This window comes from Scyliorhinus torazame, chromosome 18, assembly GCF_047496885.1.
Source record: "Scyliorhinus torazame isolate Kashiwa2021f chromosome 18, sScyTor2.1, whole genome shotgun sequence".
Lineage (NCBI taxonomy): Eukaryota > Metazoa > Chordata > Chondrichthyes > Carcharhiniformes > Scyliorhinidae > Scyliorhinus > Scyliorhinus torazame.
In genome coordinates this window covers 157900075-157919276 of record NC_092724.1, presented here as the reverse complement: position 1 = coordinate 157919276, position 19202 = coordinate 157900075, and the positions used below count along the sequence as shown (strand labels likewise).

Below are 19202 nucleotides of genomic sequence, written 5' to 3'. Positions count from 1 at the left end.
TGGCTCAATATAATCACTGGATGGAACTAGAAGCTCACATGGCCTTACCAGAGCCTGAGGGAAAAAACAGGATCAGATAATGAAAACATGGCAAAATGGCACACATCCTCCCACACCGCACAAACCCACAATCATCAGGGGAAATCAGGATACATTTCCCACGCCATGATCGTGTGCGCACCAACAATCATCCCCCTCAACTCCAGCAGCACCAACAACTCAACGTAGCCTCTTCTTTCCGGATATCTGCACCCGTGTAGGAGCCAAGAACGGATTTGTGATACCCACCATTATAAACCCGAGGGAGTTACATACAGACTACACAACGCAACTAAACCGCCCCCAAAATCAGGCAATTCTGAAGAAAGAAGAAAAAGAGAGGACCAGCAACAGCAACAAGATGTTCGGGCTGTGATCAGGGTCTCCCAAGGTACAGAAGAAGAGCAAGAAGGATAAAGAGAAAAACCTGCCAGAGATATCCCACCAGCTGGCAACACCCACCAGCAAAGGAGAGAACTGTCTCCTCAGCCAACAAGAGGGTGACCCATCCCCTCAGGGGGAACAATAGGGTATCCACCAAGGCACAGAACTCGACCCATCCCCTGGTCACTGTGTACCGAAGAGACAAAGAAACAAACCACTGTCTGCCAGGATTCCCCTGGCAACACCTTTGAAGAGAGACAACTTGAAGGGGCAACAGGATAACAGTCAACAGACACGCAAGAAACTATGCCCACTCCAAAAAGCTGGACCCTCGCCGAGCTTGTATCTCTCCATCCCCATCCAGGGCAGCGCACCATAAGAGGAAGATTATTCCAGCCCCGGCCACGGAGCGGCTCCAGTCCGAGAAAAAGGAGAACCATCAAGACTCCCAACAATTGGGCACCCTAGGAGGGAGGGCCGATTCCGTCCTCCCCGGCATAACCAGGGAAACCCCCTCCCTGCCCAAAACCACCGGACCAGATCAGGACAAGTACCAACATCATGCTCTGGACAAAGAGTACCAACCCAACGAGTGGACACCCAAACGAGCTCAGGGCGACCACCATCGCAGGAAGGACGTCCAGAGCAATGTCCCTCCTTAACAACCCAACCACCACAATAGCACAGACGAGGAACCCAAGAGAGAAAGGAAAAACTCAACCTCATTGGTGAGACAGAAGGAACCCAGTTCTCCCCAGGATACAAACTCGGCTCAGGTCAAAGCAGGTTAAAGACACAGGTTCTTAAGGGCAGCACGGTGGCGCAGTGGGTTAGCCCTGCAACCTCACGGCGCCGAGGTCCCAGGTTTGATCCCGGCTCTGGGTCATTGTCCGAGTGGAGTTTGTACATTCTCCCCCACAACCCAAAGATGTGCAGGTTAGGTGGATTGGCCGCGCTAAATTGCCCCTTAATTGGAAAAATGAATTGGGTACTCTAAATTTATTTTTAAAAAGACACAGATTCTTAATTCAGAGAACATTAAAAAAAGACCCCCCCCCCCCCCAAAATCCCCTCTGGGACGGGGAGGGGCGGGGGGGGGGGGGGGGTTGGTAAACACAATCTCAGTGAGGACTGAACTGACCCTATCGACATATCCGCCCACCCTTTACTCTGCCCAGCTCCACTCGTCCTCTTCATAAGCGATTCAGGGAGTGATGGAAAGCACTCCCCTCCCTCAGCCACAAGGATCGTAAGACACAATAACTGAGAAGGAGTAAAACTGCACAAATCACATTTCCCATAATTTACTCAAAATGAGTTTGCTCGAGCAGGATAATCAGCGACACAGGCCATCGCGCCCACATTTCGCACTCCCCCACTGGGAAAAAAAGATAGCAATTAAAAAGTCAACAACATGATCAACAGGGAGCAACATTCAGGATTATAGAAGAACTGCAGGATAAAGACATCCCCCATGTTGCAAGAGAAGGCAAAGGATAAAGCAGGATGTACAAGCATTGTTCAGGATCACACAAGGATTCCAACGACCGAAGCACGAGACACCATCACTTCTGCCATCTTTTTGGGCGCGATCGGTGCGAGTGTGGGGGGTGTAAGACTATGCGCCGCTGCAGCTTGCCAGCCCCGCGCGTGTGCAGCACGGACCCGCCGATTCTCCCACCATTTTCCCCGTGTTCCGCGGGTGTTTCACGCGGCATCGGTGCAAGTCCCTCACCGGTAGCGCAATCGGCGCGGGTGTGCCGGCGATTTTTCCATCATGGAATTCCGCGGGTCCTCCATTGGTGTCAGTACTTAGTCTCAGGAAGGGAGAATTCAGTCCAACAGCTCCCACGTCACATGATCACCCACCCCCCTCCCCAACTCAACAAGCAAACATATACAATCTCGTTTCAAGAGACCCAGGTATAGGGCCAATGCCGAGGGTTGGAAAAAACGAGAGAGAGAAACGGGTAAATCAGGTAATATTGAGTTGATGATATCAGTTTAAGTATTGAACGAGGAAGAGTAAACTAAAGTTTGGAGTCAGAGGATAATGAAGTAGCAACTGAGGCAATAACCTCAATCTTGACACAATAAAGAGTCTGTGGGGTTGAAATTAGCAGACGCATGGATGTTTAGAGGGTCAATGAGCTTATTGGTTATCTGGTTCCGAGGGGAAATGCACAGAAACACAATCTCCCCCAAAACCTTTCCACCTCAAGAAGCGGGAAGTAATTTGCTGCGAGTTCACAAATAATCAAACTCGCTAACAGTTCTGCCGTATACAAAATGGGAATTTTTATTTGATCGAACAGCAGTCAAGTATGTCCAGGAGCAGACAATTTCCTAAGAGCAATCCCAATGACCTGTTATCCAGTGACCATCAGCAGGGAAGCAGAACTCATTGTCAGGTTCCATCAAATGAAATAGATAAGGTAACATTTTAATGTGTGTTTCTCCTGAGACATTGTGAACGGAAAGTTTTCACGATACGTTTGGTAGAAGTCTGGTTTTACAACGGGTCCTTCTCACACAGACTTCTATTCTTTAACAGCACACTTGTGGAACCATTAAATTGTTGTCTTTTTAAACTACTGCGCTTCTTTAACACTGAATTTAATAAACCCGGACGCCCAGAGCTGGGATCTGTGAACAGTGAGTCCAGTTTAATAGGGTGCCTCAGACAAGTATATATATAAAAAAACATGCTTCAGTAATTAGCAATCGTATTTCTTGACCTACTATGAATTTTGCCCTTCATGGTAGGTCTCTGATGGCTTCTCTGGAGATAGTTACTACATAGTTACATGGTTACTTTCTGATTTCTATCCTCAGGCCTTCAAAGGGGACATTGCTTCAGAATCAATTACTTTCCTGAAGATGATGATTATGACCAGGAGGGATCAGAATACCTTTTACGTAAGAAATTTCATCTTCTGTATGTGGGAATAATCAATCAGATAGTTGAGAGCTAAGCCAGAACTCATCCAAAAGAGTGTAACAATCTAGAACATTAAAAAATGTGCTTTCTTTCATCTCAAGCGGAATATTTATTCAATTTGTCCTACCCACCCCTTACAGTAACATAGAGAGACCCTCCTGTATTTGCCTTTCTTACTTCAAAGGACTTCTTCAGTAATGATAGAAAGCAGGGATTGTTTTTGTGGCTGTCCTAACCATTACTCTGCCCACCTTACCTGAAGATTACACTTGATCTTGACTCCCCATATTCATCGTTCATGTCCAGAGATGGATTAATGGTTTTGAAATAAACCTGAGAGAATAGATATTTTCCCCTCCAATCTCTTCTCCTGGTACAGCACGGTAGCACAGTAGTTAGCACAGTTGCTTCACAGCTCCAGGGTCCCAGGTTCGATTCCCGGCAGGGTCACTGTCTGTGCGGAGTCTGCACGTCCTCCCCGTGTCTGCGTGGATTTCCTCCGGGTGTTCCTGTTTCCTCCCACAGTCCAAAGATGTGCAGGTGGATTGGCCATGATAAATTGCCCTTAGTGTCCAAAGGTTTGGGTGGGATTGCGGGGATAGGGCAGAGGTGTGGGCTTGGATAGGGTGCTCTTTCCAAGGGCTGGTGCAGACTCGATGGGTTGAATGGCGTCCTTCTGCATTGTAAATTCTATGATTCAAATTCAATGTAAGTTAATTTTTTAAAAATTTAGAATACCCAATTATTTATTTTCCAATTAAGGGGCAATTTAGCGCGGCCAATCCACCTAACCTGCACATCTTTGGGTTGTGGGGGAGAATGTGCAAACTCCACACGGACAGTGATCCAGAGCCGGGATTCGAACCCGGGTCCTTGGCGCTGTGAGGCAGCAGTACTAACCACTGTGCCACTTGCCACCCCCGATCTGAGTTAATTTAATAGTCAGCGCCAACCATCTGCTACCTTTCCCAATGCTGCTATCTAACCCCAGACAGGGATTGCTGGAGACTTTTGCACCAGGATAGGTGTCAGAATCCTGTCCTCACCTGCTGACTCCCGGACAGACATGTTCACTTTGCAGTGGGATTACTGGGGCAGCCAAATCTGATTTCAGTCTCCATCTCGGGTGCAGGTACATTGAAGCAGGAAAACATTCCCATTCCCAGAGATCAGTGATCCAGTCTGGAATTCTGCTGACGTAGACACAGTGTTACATTGCACGATGTAATCTTATTAAACCCGGCAGGAATTAAAGGGAAAAGCACTTCTGGTCTTTTCTGCCATGTACACATCTGTCTGCTCCATACACACACCTGTCCATATTCAATATATTGATCACAAATCCCTGAATTCGCAAAAGGAAAGTTATATATTTCGAACGACTGCACTCAGATACAAGACATGAAAAGAACTGAAAAGGTTGTTTGTTTCTCTCTGCAGGGATTGTACGTGCTTCCAGTTTATTCCCAATCCTGAGTGCCATTCTCCTGCTCCTCGCAGGCCTGTGTGTTGGAGCTGGAAAACTGTACAGCAGCAAACACAACATTATCCTCAGTGCCGGCATCTTGTTCGTAGCAGCAGGTGAGGGCCAACTTTCTCCTCCTCCAGTTTTCACACACTCACTCTCTCCTCACTCACGCACTCACCCTCTCCTCACTCACGCACTCACCCTCTCCTCACTCACGCACTCACCCTCTCCTCACTCACGCACTCACCCTCTCCTCACTCACGCACTCACCCTCTCCTCACTCGCACCCTCACCCTCTCCTCACTCGCACCCTCACCCTCTCCTCACTCGCACCCTCACCCTCTCCTCACTCGCACCCTCACCCTCTCCTCACTCGCACCCTCACCCTCTCCTCACTCGCACCCTCACCCTCTCCTCACTCGCACCCTCACCCTCTCCTCACTCGCACCCTCACCCTCTCCTCACTCGCACCCTCACCCTCTCCTCACTCGCACCCTCACCCTCTCCTCACTCGCACCCTCACCCTCTCCTCACTCGCACCCTCACCCTCTCCTCACTCGCACCCTCACCCTCTCCTCACTCGCACCCTCACCCTCTCCTCACTCGCACCCTCACCCTCTCCTCACTCGCACCCTCACCCTCTCCTCACTCGCACCCTCACCCTCTCCTCACTCGCACCCTCACCCTCTCCTCACTCGCACCCTCACCCTCTCCTCACTCGCACCCTCACCCTCTCCTCACTCGCACCCTCACCCTCTCCTCACTCGCACCCTCACCCTCTCCTCACTCGCACCCTCACCCTCTCCTCACTCGCACCCTCACCCTCTCCTCACTCGCACCCTCACCCTCTCCTCACTCGCACCCTCACCCTCTCCTCACTCGCACCCTCACCCTCTCCTCACTCGCACCCTCACCCTCTCCTCACTCGCACCCTCACCCTCTCCTCACTCGCACCCTCACCCTCTCCTCACTCGCACCCTCACCCTCTCCTCACTCGCACCCTCACCCTCTCCTCACTCGCACCCTCACCCTCTCCTCACTCGCACCCTCACCCTCTCCTCACTCGCACCCTCACCCTCTCCTCACTCGCACCCTCACCCTCTCCTCACTCGCACCCTCACCCTCTCCTCACTCGCACCCTCACCCTCTCCTCACTCGCACCCTCACCCTCTCCTCACTCGCACCCTCACCCTCTCCTCACTCGCACCCTCACCCTCTCCTCACTCGCACCCTCACCCTCTCCTCACTCGCACCCTCACCCTCTCCTCACTCGCACCCTCACCCTCTCCTCACTCGCACCCTCACCCTCTCCTCACTCGCACCCTCACCCTCTCCTCACTCGCAGCCCTCACCCTCTCCTCACTCGCGCCCTCACCCTCTCCTCACTCGCGCCCTCACCCTCTCCTCACTCGCGCCCTCACCCTCTCCTCACTCGCGCCCTCACCCTCTCCTCACTCGCGCCCTCACCCTCTCCTCACTCGCGCCCTCACCCTCTCCTCACTCGCGCCCTCACCCTCTCCTCACTCGCGCCCTCACCCTCTCCTCACTCGCGCCCTCACCCTCTCCTCACTCGCGCCCTCACCCTCTCCTCACTCGCGCCCTCACCCTCTCCTCACTCGCGCCCTCACCCTCTCCTCACTCGCGCCCTCACCCTCTCCTCACTCGCGCCCTCACCCTCTCCTCACTCGCGCCCTCACCCTCTCCTCACTCGCGCCCTCACCCTCTCCTCACTCGCGCCCTCACCCTCTCCTCACTCGCGCCCTCACCCTCTCCTCACTCGCGCCCTCACCCTCTCCTCACTCGCGCCCTCACCCTCTCCTCACTCGCGCCCTCACCCTCTCCTCACTCGCGCCCTCACCCTCTCCTCACTCGCGCCCTCACCCTCTCCTCACTCGCGCCCTCACCCTCTCCTCACTCGCGCCCTCACCCTCTCCTCACTCGCGCCCTCACCCTCTCCTCACTCGCGCCCTCACCCTCTCCTCACTCGCGCCCTCACCCTCTCCTCACTCGCGCCCTCACCCTCTCCTCACTCGCGCCCTCACCCTCTCCTCACTCGCGCCCTCACCCTCTCCTCACTCGCGCCCTCACCCTCTCCTCACTCGCGCCCTCACCCTCTCCTCACTCGCGCCCTCACCCTCTCCTCACTCGCGCCCTCACCCTCTCCTCACTCGCGCCCTCACCCTCTCCTCACTCGCGCCCTCACCCTCTCCTCACTCGCGCCCTCACCCTCTCCTCACTCGCGCCCTCACCCTCTCCTCACTCGCGCCCTCACCCTCTCCTCACTCGCGCCCTCACCCTCTCCTCACTCGCGCCCTCACCCTCTCCTCACTCGCGCCCTCACCCTCTCCTCACTCGCGCCCTCACCCTCTCCTCACTCGCGCCCTCACCCTCTCCTCACTCGCGCCCTCACCCTCTCCTCACTCGCGCCCTCACCCTCTCCTCACTCGCGCCCTCACCCTCTCCTCACTCGCGCCCTCACCCTCTCCTCACTCGCGCCCTCACCCTCTCCTCACTCGCGCCCTCACCCTCTCCTCACTCGCGCCCTCACCCTCTCCTCACTCGCGCCCTCACCCTCTCCTCACTCGCGCCCTCACCCTCTCCTCACTCGCGCCCTCACCCTCTCCTCACTCGCGCCCTCACCCTCTCCTCACTCGCGCCCTCACCCTCTCCTCACTCGCGCCCTCACCCTCTCCTCACTCGCGCCCTCACCCTCTCCTCACTCGCGCCCTCACCCTCTCCTCACTCGCGCCCTCACCCTCTCCTCACTCGCGCCCTCACCCTCTCCTCACTCGCGCCCTCACCCTCTCCTCACTCGCGCCCTCACCCTCTCCTCACTCGCGCCCTCACCCTCTCCTCACTCGCGCCCTCACCCTCTCCTCACTCGCGCCCTCACCCTCTCCTCACTCGCGCCCTCACCCTCTCCTCACTCGCGCCCTCACCCTCTCCTCACTCGCGCCCTCACCCTCTCCTCACTCGCGCCCTCACCCTCTCCTCACTCGCGCCCTCACCCTCTCCTCACTCGCGCCCTCACCCTCTCCTCACTCGCGCCCTCACCCTCTCCTCACTCGCGCCCTCACCCTCTCCTCACTCGCGCCCTCACCCTCTCCTCACTCGCGCCCTCACCCTCTCCTCACTCGCGCCCTCACCCTCTCCTCACTCGCGCCCTCACCCTCTCCTCACTCGCGCCCTCACCCTCTCCTCACTCGCGCCCTCACCCTCTCCTCACTCGCGCCCTCACCCTCTCCTCACTCGCGCCCTCACCCTCTCCTCACTCGCGCCCTCACCCTCTCCTCACTCGCGCCCTCACCCTCTCCTCACTCGCGCCCTCACCCTCTCCTCACTCGCGCCCTCACCCTCTCCTCACTCGCGCCCTCACCCTCTCCTCACTCGCGCCCTCACCCTCTCCTCACTCGCGCCCTCACCCTCTCCTCACTCGCGCCCTCACCCTCTCCTCACTCGCGCCCTCACCCTCTCCTCACTCGCGCCCTCACCCTCTCCTCACTCGCGCCCTCACCCTCTCCTCACTCGCGCCCTCACCCTCTCCTCACTCGCGCCCTCACCCTCTCCTCACTCGCGCCCTCACCCTCTCCTCACTCGCGCCCTCACCCTCTCCTCACTCGCGCCCTCACCCTCTCCTCACTCGCGCCCTCACCCTCTCCTCACTCGCGCCCTCACCCTCTCCTCACTCGCGCCCTCACCCTCTCCTCACTCGCGCCCTCACCCTCTCCTCACTCGCGCCCTCACCCTCTCCTCACTCGCGCCCTCACCCTCTCCTCACTCGCGCCCTCACCCTCTCCTCACTCGCGCCCTCACCCTCTCCTCACTCGCGCCCTCACCCTCTCCTCACTCGCGCCCTCACCCTCTCCTCACTCGCGCCCTCACCCTCTCCTCACTCGCGCCCTCACCCTCTCCTCACTCGCGCCCTCACCCTCTCCTCACTCGCGCCCTCACCCTCTCCTCACTCGCGCCCTCACCCTCTCCTCACTCGCGCCCTCACCCTCTCCTCACTCGCGCCCTCACCCTCTCCTCACTCGCGCCCTCACCCTCTCCTCACTCGCGCCCTCACCCTCTCCTCACTCGCGCCCTCACCCTCTCCTCACTCGCGCCCTCACCCTCTCCTCACTCGCGCCCTCACCCTCTCCTCACTCGCGCCCTCACCCTCTCCTCACTCGCGCCCTCACCCTCTCCTCACTCGCGCCCTCACCCTCTCCTCACTCGCGCCCTCACCCTCTCCTCACTCGCGCCCTCACCCTCTCCTCACTCGCGCCCTCACCCTCTCCTCACTCGCGCCCTCACCCTCTCCTCACTCGCGCCCTCACCCTCTCCTCACTCGCGCCCTCACCCTCTCCTCACTCGCGCCCTCACCCTCTCCTCACTCGCGCCCTCACCCTCTCCTCACTCGCGCCCTCACCCTCTCCTCACTCGCGCCCTCACCCTCTCCTCACTCGCGCCCTCACCCTCTCCTCACTCGCGCCCTCACCCTCTCCTCACTCGCGCCCTCACCCTCTCCTCACTCGCGCCCTCACCCTCTCCTCACTCGCGCCCTCACCCTCTCCTCACTCGCGCCCTCACCCTCTCCTCACTCGCGCCCTCACCCTCTCCTCACTCGCGCCCTCACCCTCTCCTCACTCGCGCCCTCACCCTCTCCTCACTCGCGCCCTCACCCTCTCCTCACTCGCGCCCTCACCCTCTCCTCACTCGCGCCCTCACCCTCTCCTCACTCGCGCCCTCACCCTCTCCTCACTCGCGCCCTCACCCTCTCCTCACTCGCGCCCTCACCCTCTCCTCACTCGCGCCCTCACCCTCTCCTCACTCGCGCCCTCACCCTCTCCTCACTCGCGCCCTCACCCTCTCCTCACTCGCGCCCTCACCCTCTCCTCACTCGCGCCCTCACCCTCTCCTCACTCGCGCCCTCACCCTCTCCTCACTCGCGCCCTCACCCTCTCCTCACTCGCGCCCTCACCCTCTCCTCACTCGCGCCCTCACCCTCTCCTCACTCGCGCCCTCACCCTCTCCTCACTCGCGCCCTCACCCTCTCCTCACTCGCGCCCTCACCCTCTCCTCACTCGCGCCCTCACCCTCTCCTCACTCGCGCCCTCACCCTCTCCTCACTCGCGCCCTCACCCTCTCCTCACTCGCGCCCTCACCCTCTCCTCACTCGCGCCCTCACCCTCTCCTCACTCGCGCCCTCACCCTCTCCTCACTCGCGCCCTCACCCTCTCCTCACTCGCGCCCTCACCCTCTCCTCACTCGCGCCCTCACCCTCTCCTCACTCGCGCCCTCACCCTCTCCTCACTCGCGCCCTCACCCTCTCCTCACTCGCGCCCTCACCCTCTCCTCACTCGCGCCCTCACCCTCTCCTCACTCGCGCCCTCACCCTCTCCTCACTCGCGCCCTCACCCTCTCCTCACTCGCGCCCTCACCCTCTCCTCACTCGCGCCCTCACCCTCTCCTCACTCGCGCCCTCACCCTCTCCTCACTCGCGCCCTCACCCTCTCCTCACTCGCGCCCTCACCCTCTCCTCACTCGCGCCCTCACCCTCTCCTCACTCGCGCCCTCACCCTCTCCTCACTCGCGCCCTCACCCTCTCCTCACTCGCGCCCTCACCCTCTCCTCACTCGCGCCCTCACCCTCTCCTCACTCGCGCCCTCACCCTCTCCTCACTCGCGCCCTCACCCTCTCCTCACTCGCGCCCTCACCCTCTCCTCACTCGCGCCCTCACCCTCTCCTCACTCGCGCCCTCACCCTCTCCTCACTCGCGCCCTCACCCTCTCCTCACTCGCGCCCTCACCCTCTCCTCACTCGCGCCCTCACCCTCTCCTCACTCGCGCCCTCACCCTCTCCTCACTCGCGCCCTCACCCTCTCCTCACTCGCGCCCTCACCCTCTCCTCACTCGCGCCCTCACCCTCTCCTCACTCGCGCCCTCACCCTCTCCTCACTCGCGCCCTCACCCTCTCCTCACTCGCGCCCTCACCCTCTCCTCACTCGCGCCCTCACCCTCTCCTCACTCGCGCCCTCACCCTCTCCTCACTCGCGCCCTCACCCTCTCCTCACTCGCGCCCTCACCCTCTCCTCACTCGCGCCCTCACCCTCTCCTCACTCGCGCCCTCACCCTCTCCTCACTCGCGCCCTCACCCTCTCCTCACTCGCGCCCTCACCCTCTCCTCACTCGCGCCCTCACCCTCTCCTCACTCGCGCCCTCACCCTCTCCTCACTCGCGCCCTCACCCTCTCCTCACTCGCGCCCTCACCCTCTCCTCACTCGCGCCCTCACCCTCTCCTCACTCGCGCCCTCACCCTCTCCTCACTCGCGCCCTCACCCTCTCCTCACTCGCGCCCTCACCCTCTCCTCACTCGCGCCCTCACCCTCTCCTCACTCGCGCCCTCACCCTCTCCTCACTCGCGCCCTCACCCTCTCCTCACTCGCGCCCTCACCCTCTCCTCACTCGCGCCCTCACCCTCTCCTCACTCGCGCCCTCACCCTCTCCTCACTCGCGCCCTCACCCTCTCCTCACTCGCGCCCTCACCCTCTCCTCACTCGCGCCCTCACCCTCTCCTCACTCGCGCCCTCACCCTCTCCTCACTCGCGCCCTCACCCTCTCCTCACTCGCGCCCTCACCCTCTCCTCACTCGCGCCCTCACCCTCTCCTCACTCGCGCCCTCACCCTCTCCTCACTCGCGCCCTCACCCTCTCCTCACTCGCGCCCTCACCCTCTCCTCACTCGCGCCCTCACCCTCTCCTCACTCGCGCCCTCACCCTCTCCTCACTCGCGCCCTCACCCTCTCCTCACTCGCGCCCTCACCCTCTCCTCACTCGCGCCCTCACCCTCTCCTCACTCGCGCCCTCACCCTCTCCTCACTCGCGCCCTCACCCTCTCCTCACTCGCGCCCTCACCCTCTCCTCACTCGCGCCCTCACCCTCTCCTCACTCGCGCCCTCACCCTCTCCTCACTCGCGCCCTCACCCTCTCCTCACTCGCGCCCTCACCCTCTCCTCACTCGCGCCCTCACCCTCTCCTCACTCGCGCCCTCACCCTCTCCTCACTCGCGCCCTCACCCTCTCCTCACTCGCGCCCTCACCCTCTCCTCACTCGCGCCCTCACCCTCTCCTCACTCGCGCCCTCACCCTCTCCTCACTCGCGCCCTCACCCTCTCCTCACTCGCGCCCTCACCCTCTCCTCACTCGCGCCCTCACCCTCTCCTCACTCGCGCCCTCACCCTCTCCTCACTCGCGCCCTCACCCTCTCCTCACTCGCGCCCTCACCCTCTCCTCACTCGCGCCCTCACCCTCTCCTCACTCGCGCCCTCACCCTCTCCTCACTCGCGCCCTCACCCTCTCCTCACTCGCGCCCTCACCCTCTCCTCACTCGCGCCCTCACCCTCTCCTCACTCGCGCCCTCACCCTCTCCTCACTCGCGCCCTCACCCTCTCCTCACTCGCGCCCTCACCCTCTCCTCACTCGCGCCCTCACCCTCTCCTCACTCGCGCCCTCACCCTCTCCTCACTCGCGCCCTCACCCTCTCCTCACTCGCGCCCTCACCCTCTCCTCACTCGCGCCCTCACCCTCTCCTCACTCGCGCCCTCACCCTCTCCTCACTCGCGCCCTCACCCTCTCCTCACTCGCGCCCTCACCCTCTCCTCACTCGCGCCCTCACCCTCTCCTCACTCGCGCCCTCACCCTCTCCTCACTCGCGCCCTCACCCTCTCCTCACTCGCGCCCTCACCCTCTCCTCACTCGCGCCCTCACCCTCTCCTCACTCGCGCCCTCACCCTCTCCTCACTCGCGCCCTCACCCTCTCCTCACTCGCGCCCTCACCCTCTCCTCACTCGCGCCCTCACCCTCTCCTCACTCGCGCCCTCACCCTCTCCTCACTCGCGCCCTCACCCTCTCCTCACTCGCGCCCTCACCCTCTCCTCACTCGCGCCCTCACCCTCTCCTCACTCGCGCCCTCACCCTCTCCTCACTCGCGCCCTCACCCTCTCCTCACTCGCGCCCTCACCCTCTCCTCACTCGCGCCCTCACCCTCTCCTCACTCGCGCCCTCACCCTCTCCTCACTCGCGCCCTCACCCTCTCCTCACTCGCGCCCTCACCCTCTCCTCACTCGCGCCCTCACCCTCTCCTCACTCGCGCCCTCACCCTCTCCTCACTCGCGCCCTCACCCTCTCCTCACTCGCGCCCTCACCCTCTCCTCACTCGCGCCCTCACCCTCTCCTCACTCGCGCCCTCACCCTCTCCTCACTCGCGCCCTCACCCTCTCCTCACTCGCGCCCTCACCCTCTCCTCACTCGCGCCCTCACCCTCTCCTCACTCGCGCCCTCACCCTCTCCTCACTCGCGCCCTCACCCTCTCCTCACTCGCGCCCTCACCCTCTCCTCACTCGCGCCCTCACCCTCTCCTCACTCGCGCCCTCACCCTCTCCTCACTCGCGCCCTCACCCTCTCCTCACTCGCGCCCTCACCCTCTCCTCACTCGCGCCCTCACCCTCTCCTCACTCGCGCCCTCACCCTCTCCTCACTCGCGCCCTCACCCTCTCCTCACTCGCGCCCTCACCCTCTCCTCACTCGCGCCCTCACCCTCTCCTCACTCGCGCCCTCACCCTCTCCTCACTCGCGCCCTCACCCTCTCCTCACTCGCGCCCTCACCCTCTCCTCACTCGCGCCCTCACCCTCTCCTCACTCGCGCCCTCACCCTCTCCTCACTCGCGCCCTCACCCTCTCCTCACTCGCGCCCTCACCCTCTCCTCACTCGCGCCCTCACCCTCTCCTCACTCGCGCCCTCACCCTCTCCTCACTCGCGCCCTCACCCTCTCCTCACTCGCGCCCTCACCCTCTCCTCACTCGCGCCCTCACCCTCTCCTCACTCGCGCCCTCACCCTCTCCTCACTCGCGCCCTCACCCTCTCCTCACTCGCGCCCTCACCCTCTCCTCACTCGCGCCCTCACCCTCTCCTCACTCGCGCCCTCACCCTCTCCTCACTCGCGCCCTCACCCTCTCCTCACTCGCGCCCTCACCCTCTCCTCACTCGCGCCCTCACCCTCTCCTCACTCGCGCCCTCACCCTCTCCTCACTCGCGCCCTCACCCTCTCCTCACTCGCGCCCTCACCCTCTCCTCACTCGCGCCCTCACCCTCTCCTCACTCGCGCCCTCACCCTCTCCTCACTCGCGCCCTCACCCTCTCCTCACTCGCGCCCTCACCCTCTCCTCACTCGCGCCCTCACCCTCTCCTCACTCGCGCCCTCACCCTCTCCTCACTCGCGCCCTCACCCTCTCCTCACTCGCGCCCTCACCCTCTCCTCACTCGCGCCCTCACCCTCTCCTCACTCGCGCCCTCACCCTCTCCTCACTCGCGCCCTCACCCTCTCCTCACTCGCGCCCTCACCCTCTCCTCACTCGCGCCCTCACCCTCTCCTCACTCGCGCCCTCACCCTCTCCTCACTCGCGCCCTCACCCTCTCCTCACTCGCGCCCTCACCCTCTCCTCACTCGCGCCCTCACCCTCTCCTCACTCGCGCCCTCACCCTCTCCTCACTCGCGCCCTCACCCTCTCCTCACTCGCGCCCTCACCCTCTCCTCACTCGCGCCCTCACCCTCTCCTCACTCGCGCCCTCACCCTCTCCTCACTCGCGCCCTCACCCTCTCCTCACTCGCGCCCTCACCCTCTCCTCACTCGCGCCCTCACCCTCTCCTCACTCGCGCCCTCACCCTCTCCTCACTCGCGCCCTCACCCTCTCCTCACTCGCGCCCTCACCCTCTCCTCACTCGCGCCCTCACCCTCTCCTCACTCGCGCCCTCACCCTCTCCTCACTCGCGCCCTCACCCTCTCCTCACTCGCGCCCTCACCCTCTCCTCACTCGCGCCCTCACCCTCTCCTCACTCGCGCCCTCACCCTCTCCTCACTCGCGCCCTCACCCTCTCCTCACTCGCGCCCTCACCCTCTCCTCACTCGCGCCCTCACCCTCTCCTCACTCGCGCCCTCACCCTCTCCTCACTCGCGCCCTCACCCTCTCCTCACTCGCGCCCTCACCCTCTCCTCACTCGCGCCCTCACCCTCTCCTCACTCGCGCCCTCACCCTCTCCTCACTCGCGCCCTCACCCTCTCCTCACTCGCGCCCTCACCCTCTCCTCACTCGCGCCCTCACCCTCTCCTCACTCGCGCCCTCACCCTCTCCTCACTCGCGCCCTCACCCTCTCCTCACTCGCGCCCTCACCCTCTCCTCACTCGCGCCCTCACCCTCTCCTCACTCGCGCCCTCACCCTCTCCTCACTCGCGCCCTCACCCTCTCCTCACTCGCGCCCTCACCCTCTCCTCACTCGCGCCCTCACCCTCTCCTCACTCGCGCCCTCACCCTCTCCTCACTCGCGCCCTCACCCTCTCCTCACTCGCGCCCTCACCCTCTCCTCACTCGCGCCCTCACCCTCTCCTCACTCGCGCCCTCACCCTCTCCTCACTCGCGCCCTCACCCTCTCCTCACTCGCGCCCTCACCCTCTCCTCACTCGCGCCCTCACCCTCTCCTCACTCGCGCCCTCACCCTCTCCTCACTCGCGCCCTCACCCTCTCCTCACTCGCGCCCTCACCCTCTCCTCACTCGCGCCCTCACCCTCTCCTCACTCGCGCCCTCACCCTCTCCTCACTCGCGCCCTCACCCTCTCCTCACTCGCGCCCTCACCCTCTCCTCACTCGCGCCCTCACCCTCTCCTCACTCGCGCCCTCACCCTCTCCTCACTCGCGCCCTCACCCTCTCCTCACTCGCGCCCTCACCCTCTCCTCACTCGCGCCCTCACCCTCTCCTCACTCGCGCCCTCACCCTCTCCTCACTCGCGCCCTCACCCTCTCCTCACTCGCGCCCTCACCCTCTCCTCACTCGCGCCCTCACCCTCTCCTCACTCGCGCCCTCACCCTCTCCTCACTCGCGCCCTCACCCTCTCCTCACTCGCGCCCTCACCCTCTCCTCACTCGCGCCCTCACCCTCTCCTCACTCGCGCCCTCACCCTCTCCTCACTCGCGCCCTCACCCTCTCCTCACTCGCGCCCTCACCCTCTCCTCACTCGCGCCCTCACCCTCTCCTCACTCGCGCCCTCACCCTCTCCTCACTCGCGCCCTCACCCTCTCCTCACTCGCGCCCTCACCCTCTCCTCACTCGCGCCCTCACCCTCTCCTCACTCGCGCCCTCACCCTCTCCTCACTCGCGCCCTCACCCTCTCCTCACTCGCGCCCTCACCCTCTCCTCACTCGCGCCCTCACCCTCTCCTCACTCGCGCCCTCACCCTCTCCTCACTCGCGCCCTCACCCTCTCCTCACTCGCGCCCTCACCCTCTCCTCACTCGCGCCCTCACCCTCTCCTCACTCGCGCCCTCACCCTCTCCTCACTCGCGCCCTCACCCTCTCCTCACTCGCGCCCTCACCCTCTCCTCACTCGCGCCCTCACCCTCTCCTCACTCGCGCCCTCACCCTCTCCTCACTCGCGCCCTCACCCTCTCCTCACTCGCGCCCTCACCCTCTCCTCACTCGCGCCCTCACCCTCTCCTCACTCGCGCCCTCACCCTCTCCTCACTCGCGCCCTCACCCTCTCCTCACTCGCGCCCTCACCCTCTCCTCACTCGCGCCCTCACCCTCTCCTCACTCGCGCCCTCACCCTCTCCTCACTCGCGCCCTCACCCTCTCCTCACTCGCGCCCTCACCCTCTCCTCACTCGCGCCCTCACCCTCTCCTCACTCGCGCCCTCACCCTCTCCTCACTCGCGCCCTCACCCTCTCCTCACTCGCGCCCTCACCCTCTCCTCACTCGCGCCCTCACCCTCTCCTCACTCGCGCCCTCACCCTCTCCTCACTCGCGCCCTCACCCTCTCCTCACTCGCGCCCTCACCCTCTCCTCACTCGCGCCCTCACCCTCTCCTCACTCGCGCCCTCACCCTCTCCTCACTCGCGCCCTCACCCTCTCCTCACTCGCGCCCTCACCCTCTCCTCACTCGCGCCCTCACCCTCTCCTCACTCGCGCCCTCACCCTCTCCTCACTCGCGCCCTCACCCTCTCCTCACTCGCGCCCTCACCCTCTCCTCACTCGCGCCCTCACCCTCTCCTCACTCGCGCCCTCACCCTCTCCTCACTCGCGCCCTCACCCTCTCCTCACTCGCGCCCTCACCCTCTCCTCACTCGCGCCCTCACCCTCTCCTCACTCGCGCCCTCACCCTCTCCTCACTCGCGCCCTCACCCTCTCCTCACTCGCGCCCTCACCCTCTCCTCACTCGCGCCCTCACCCTCTCCTCACTCGCGCCCTCACCCTCTCCTCACTCGCGCCCTCACCCTCTCCTCACTCGCGCCCTCACCCTCTCCTCACTCGCGCCCTCACCCTCTCCTCACTCGCGCCCTCACCCTCTCCTCACTCGCGCCCTCACCCTCTCCTCACTCGCGCCCTCACCCTCTCCTCACTCGCGCCCTCACCCTCTCCTCACTCGCGCCCTCACCCTCTCCTCACTCGCGCCCTCACCCTCTCCTCACTCGCGCCCTCACCCTCTCCTCACTCGCGCCCTCACCCTCTCCTCACTCGCGCCCTCACCCTCTCCTCACTCGCGCCCTCACCCTCTCCTCACTCGCGCCCTCACCCTCTCCTCACTCGCGCCCTCACCCTCTCCTCACTCGCGCCCTCACCCTCTCCTCACTCGCGCCCTCACCCTCTCCTCACTCGCGCCCTCACCCTCTCCTCACTCGCGCCCTCACCCTCTCCTCACTCGCGCCCTCACCCTCTCCTCACTCGCGCCCTCACCCTCTCCTCACTCGCGCCCTCACCCTCTCCTCACTCGCGCCCTCACCCTCTCCTCACTCGCGCCCTCACCCTCTCCTCACTCGCGCCCTCACCCTCTCCTCACTCGCGCCCTCACCCTCTCCTCACTCGCGCCCTCACCCTCTCCTCACTCGCGCCCTCACCCTCTCCTCACTCGCGCCCTCACCCTCTCCTCACTCGCGCCCTCACCCTCTCCTCACTCGCGCCCTCACCCTCTCCTCACTCGCGCCCTCACCCTCTCCTCACTCGCGCCCTCACCCTCTCCTCACTCGCGCCCTCACCCTCTCCTCACTCGCGCCCTCACCCTCTCCTCACTCGCGCCCTCACCCTCTCCTCACTCGCGCCCTCACCCTCTCCTCACTCGCGCCCTCACCCTCTCCTCACTCGCGCCCTCACCCTCTCCTCACTCGCGCCCTCACCCTCTCCTCACTCGCGCCCTCACCCTCTCCTCACTCGCGCCCTCACCCTCTCCTCACTCGCGCCCTCACCCTCTCCTCACTCGCGCCCTCACCCTCTCCTCACTCGCGCCCTCACCCTCTCCTCACTCGCGCCCTCACCCTCTCCTCACTCGCGCCCTCACCCTCTCCTCACTCGCGCCCTCACCCTCTCCTCACTCGCGCCCTCACCCTCTCCTCACTCGCGCCCTCACCCTCTCCTCACTCGCGCCCTCACCCTCTCCTCACTCGCGCCCTCACCCTCTCCTCACTCGCGCCCTCACCCTCTCCTCACTCGCGCCCTCACCCTCTCCTCACTCGCGCCCTCACCCTCTCCTCACTCGCGCCCTCACCCTCTCCTCACTCGCGCCCTCACCCTCTCCTCACTCGCGCCCTCACCCTCTCCTCACTCGCGCCCTCACCCTCTCCTCACTCGCGCCCTCACCCTCTCCTCACTCGCGCCCTCACCCTCTCCTCACTCGCGCCCTCACCCTCTCCTCACTCGCGCCCTCACCCTCTCCTCACTCGCGCCCTCACCCTCTCCTCACTCGCGCCCTCACCCTCTCCTCACTCGCGCCCTCACCCTCTCCTCACTCGCGCCCTCACCCTCTCCTCACTCGCGCCCTCACCCTCTCCTCACTCGCGCCCTCACCCTCTCCTCACTCGCGCCCTCACCCTCTCCTCACTCGCGCCCTCACCCTCTCCTCACTCGCGCCCTCACCCTCTCCTCACTCGCGCCCTCACCCTCTCCTCACTCGCGCCCTCACCCTCTCCTCACTCGCGCCCTCACCCTCTCCTCACTCGCGCCCTCACCCTCTCCTCACTCGCGCCCTCACCCTCTCCTCACTCGCGCCCTCAACCCTCTCCTCACTCGCGCCCTCACCCTCTCCTCACTCGCGCCCTCACCCTCTCCTCACTCGCGCCCTCACCCTCTCCTCACTCGCGCCCTCACCCTCTCCTCACTCGCGCCCTCACCCTCTCCTCACTCGCGCCCTCACCCTCTCCTCACTCGCGCCCTCACCCTCTCCTCACTCGCGCACTCACCCTCTCCTCACTCGCGCACTCACCCTCTCCTCACTCGCGCACCTCACCCTCTCCTCACTCGCGCATCACCCTCTCCTCACTCGCGCACTCACCCTCTCCTCACTCGCGCACTCA

General features: G+C 63.5%; 1 protein-coding gene across 1 annotated transcript in view; it reads left to right on the top strand.

Moving 5' to 3' along the window:
• The window catches only part of LOC140395675 (voltage-dependent calcium channel gamma-4 subunit-like), a 76954-nt gene that overhangs the window by 43779 nt on the left and 13973 nt on the right, over window positions 1-19202 (top strand). The window contains exons 2-3 of the mRNA XM_072483737.1: window positions 3259-3342; window positions 4805-4945. Coding sequence (XP_072339838.1) covers window positions 3259-3342; window positions 4805-4945 — 225 coding nt within the window. The remainder of the gene's footprint in view (window positions 1-3258; window positions 3343-4804; window positions 4946-19202) is intronic.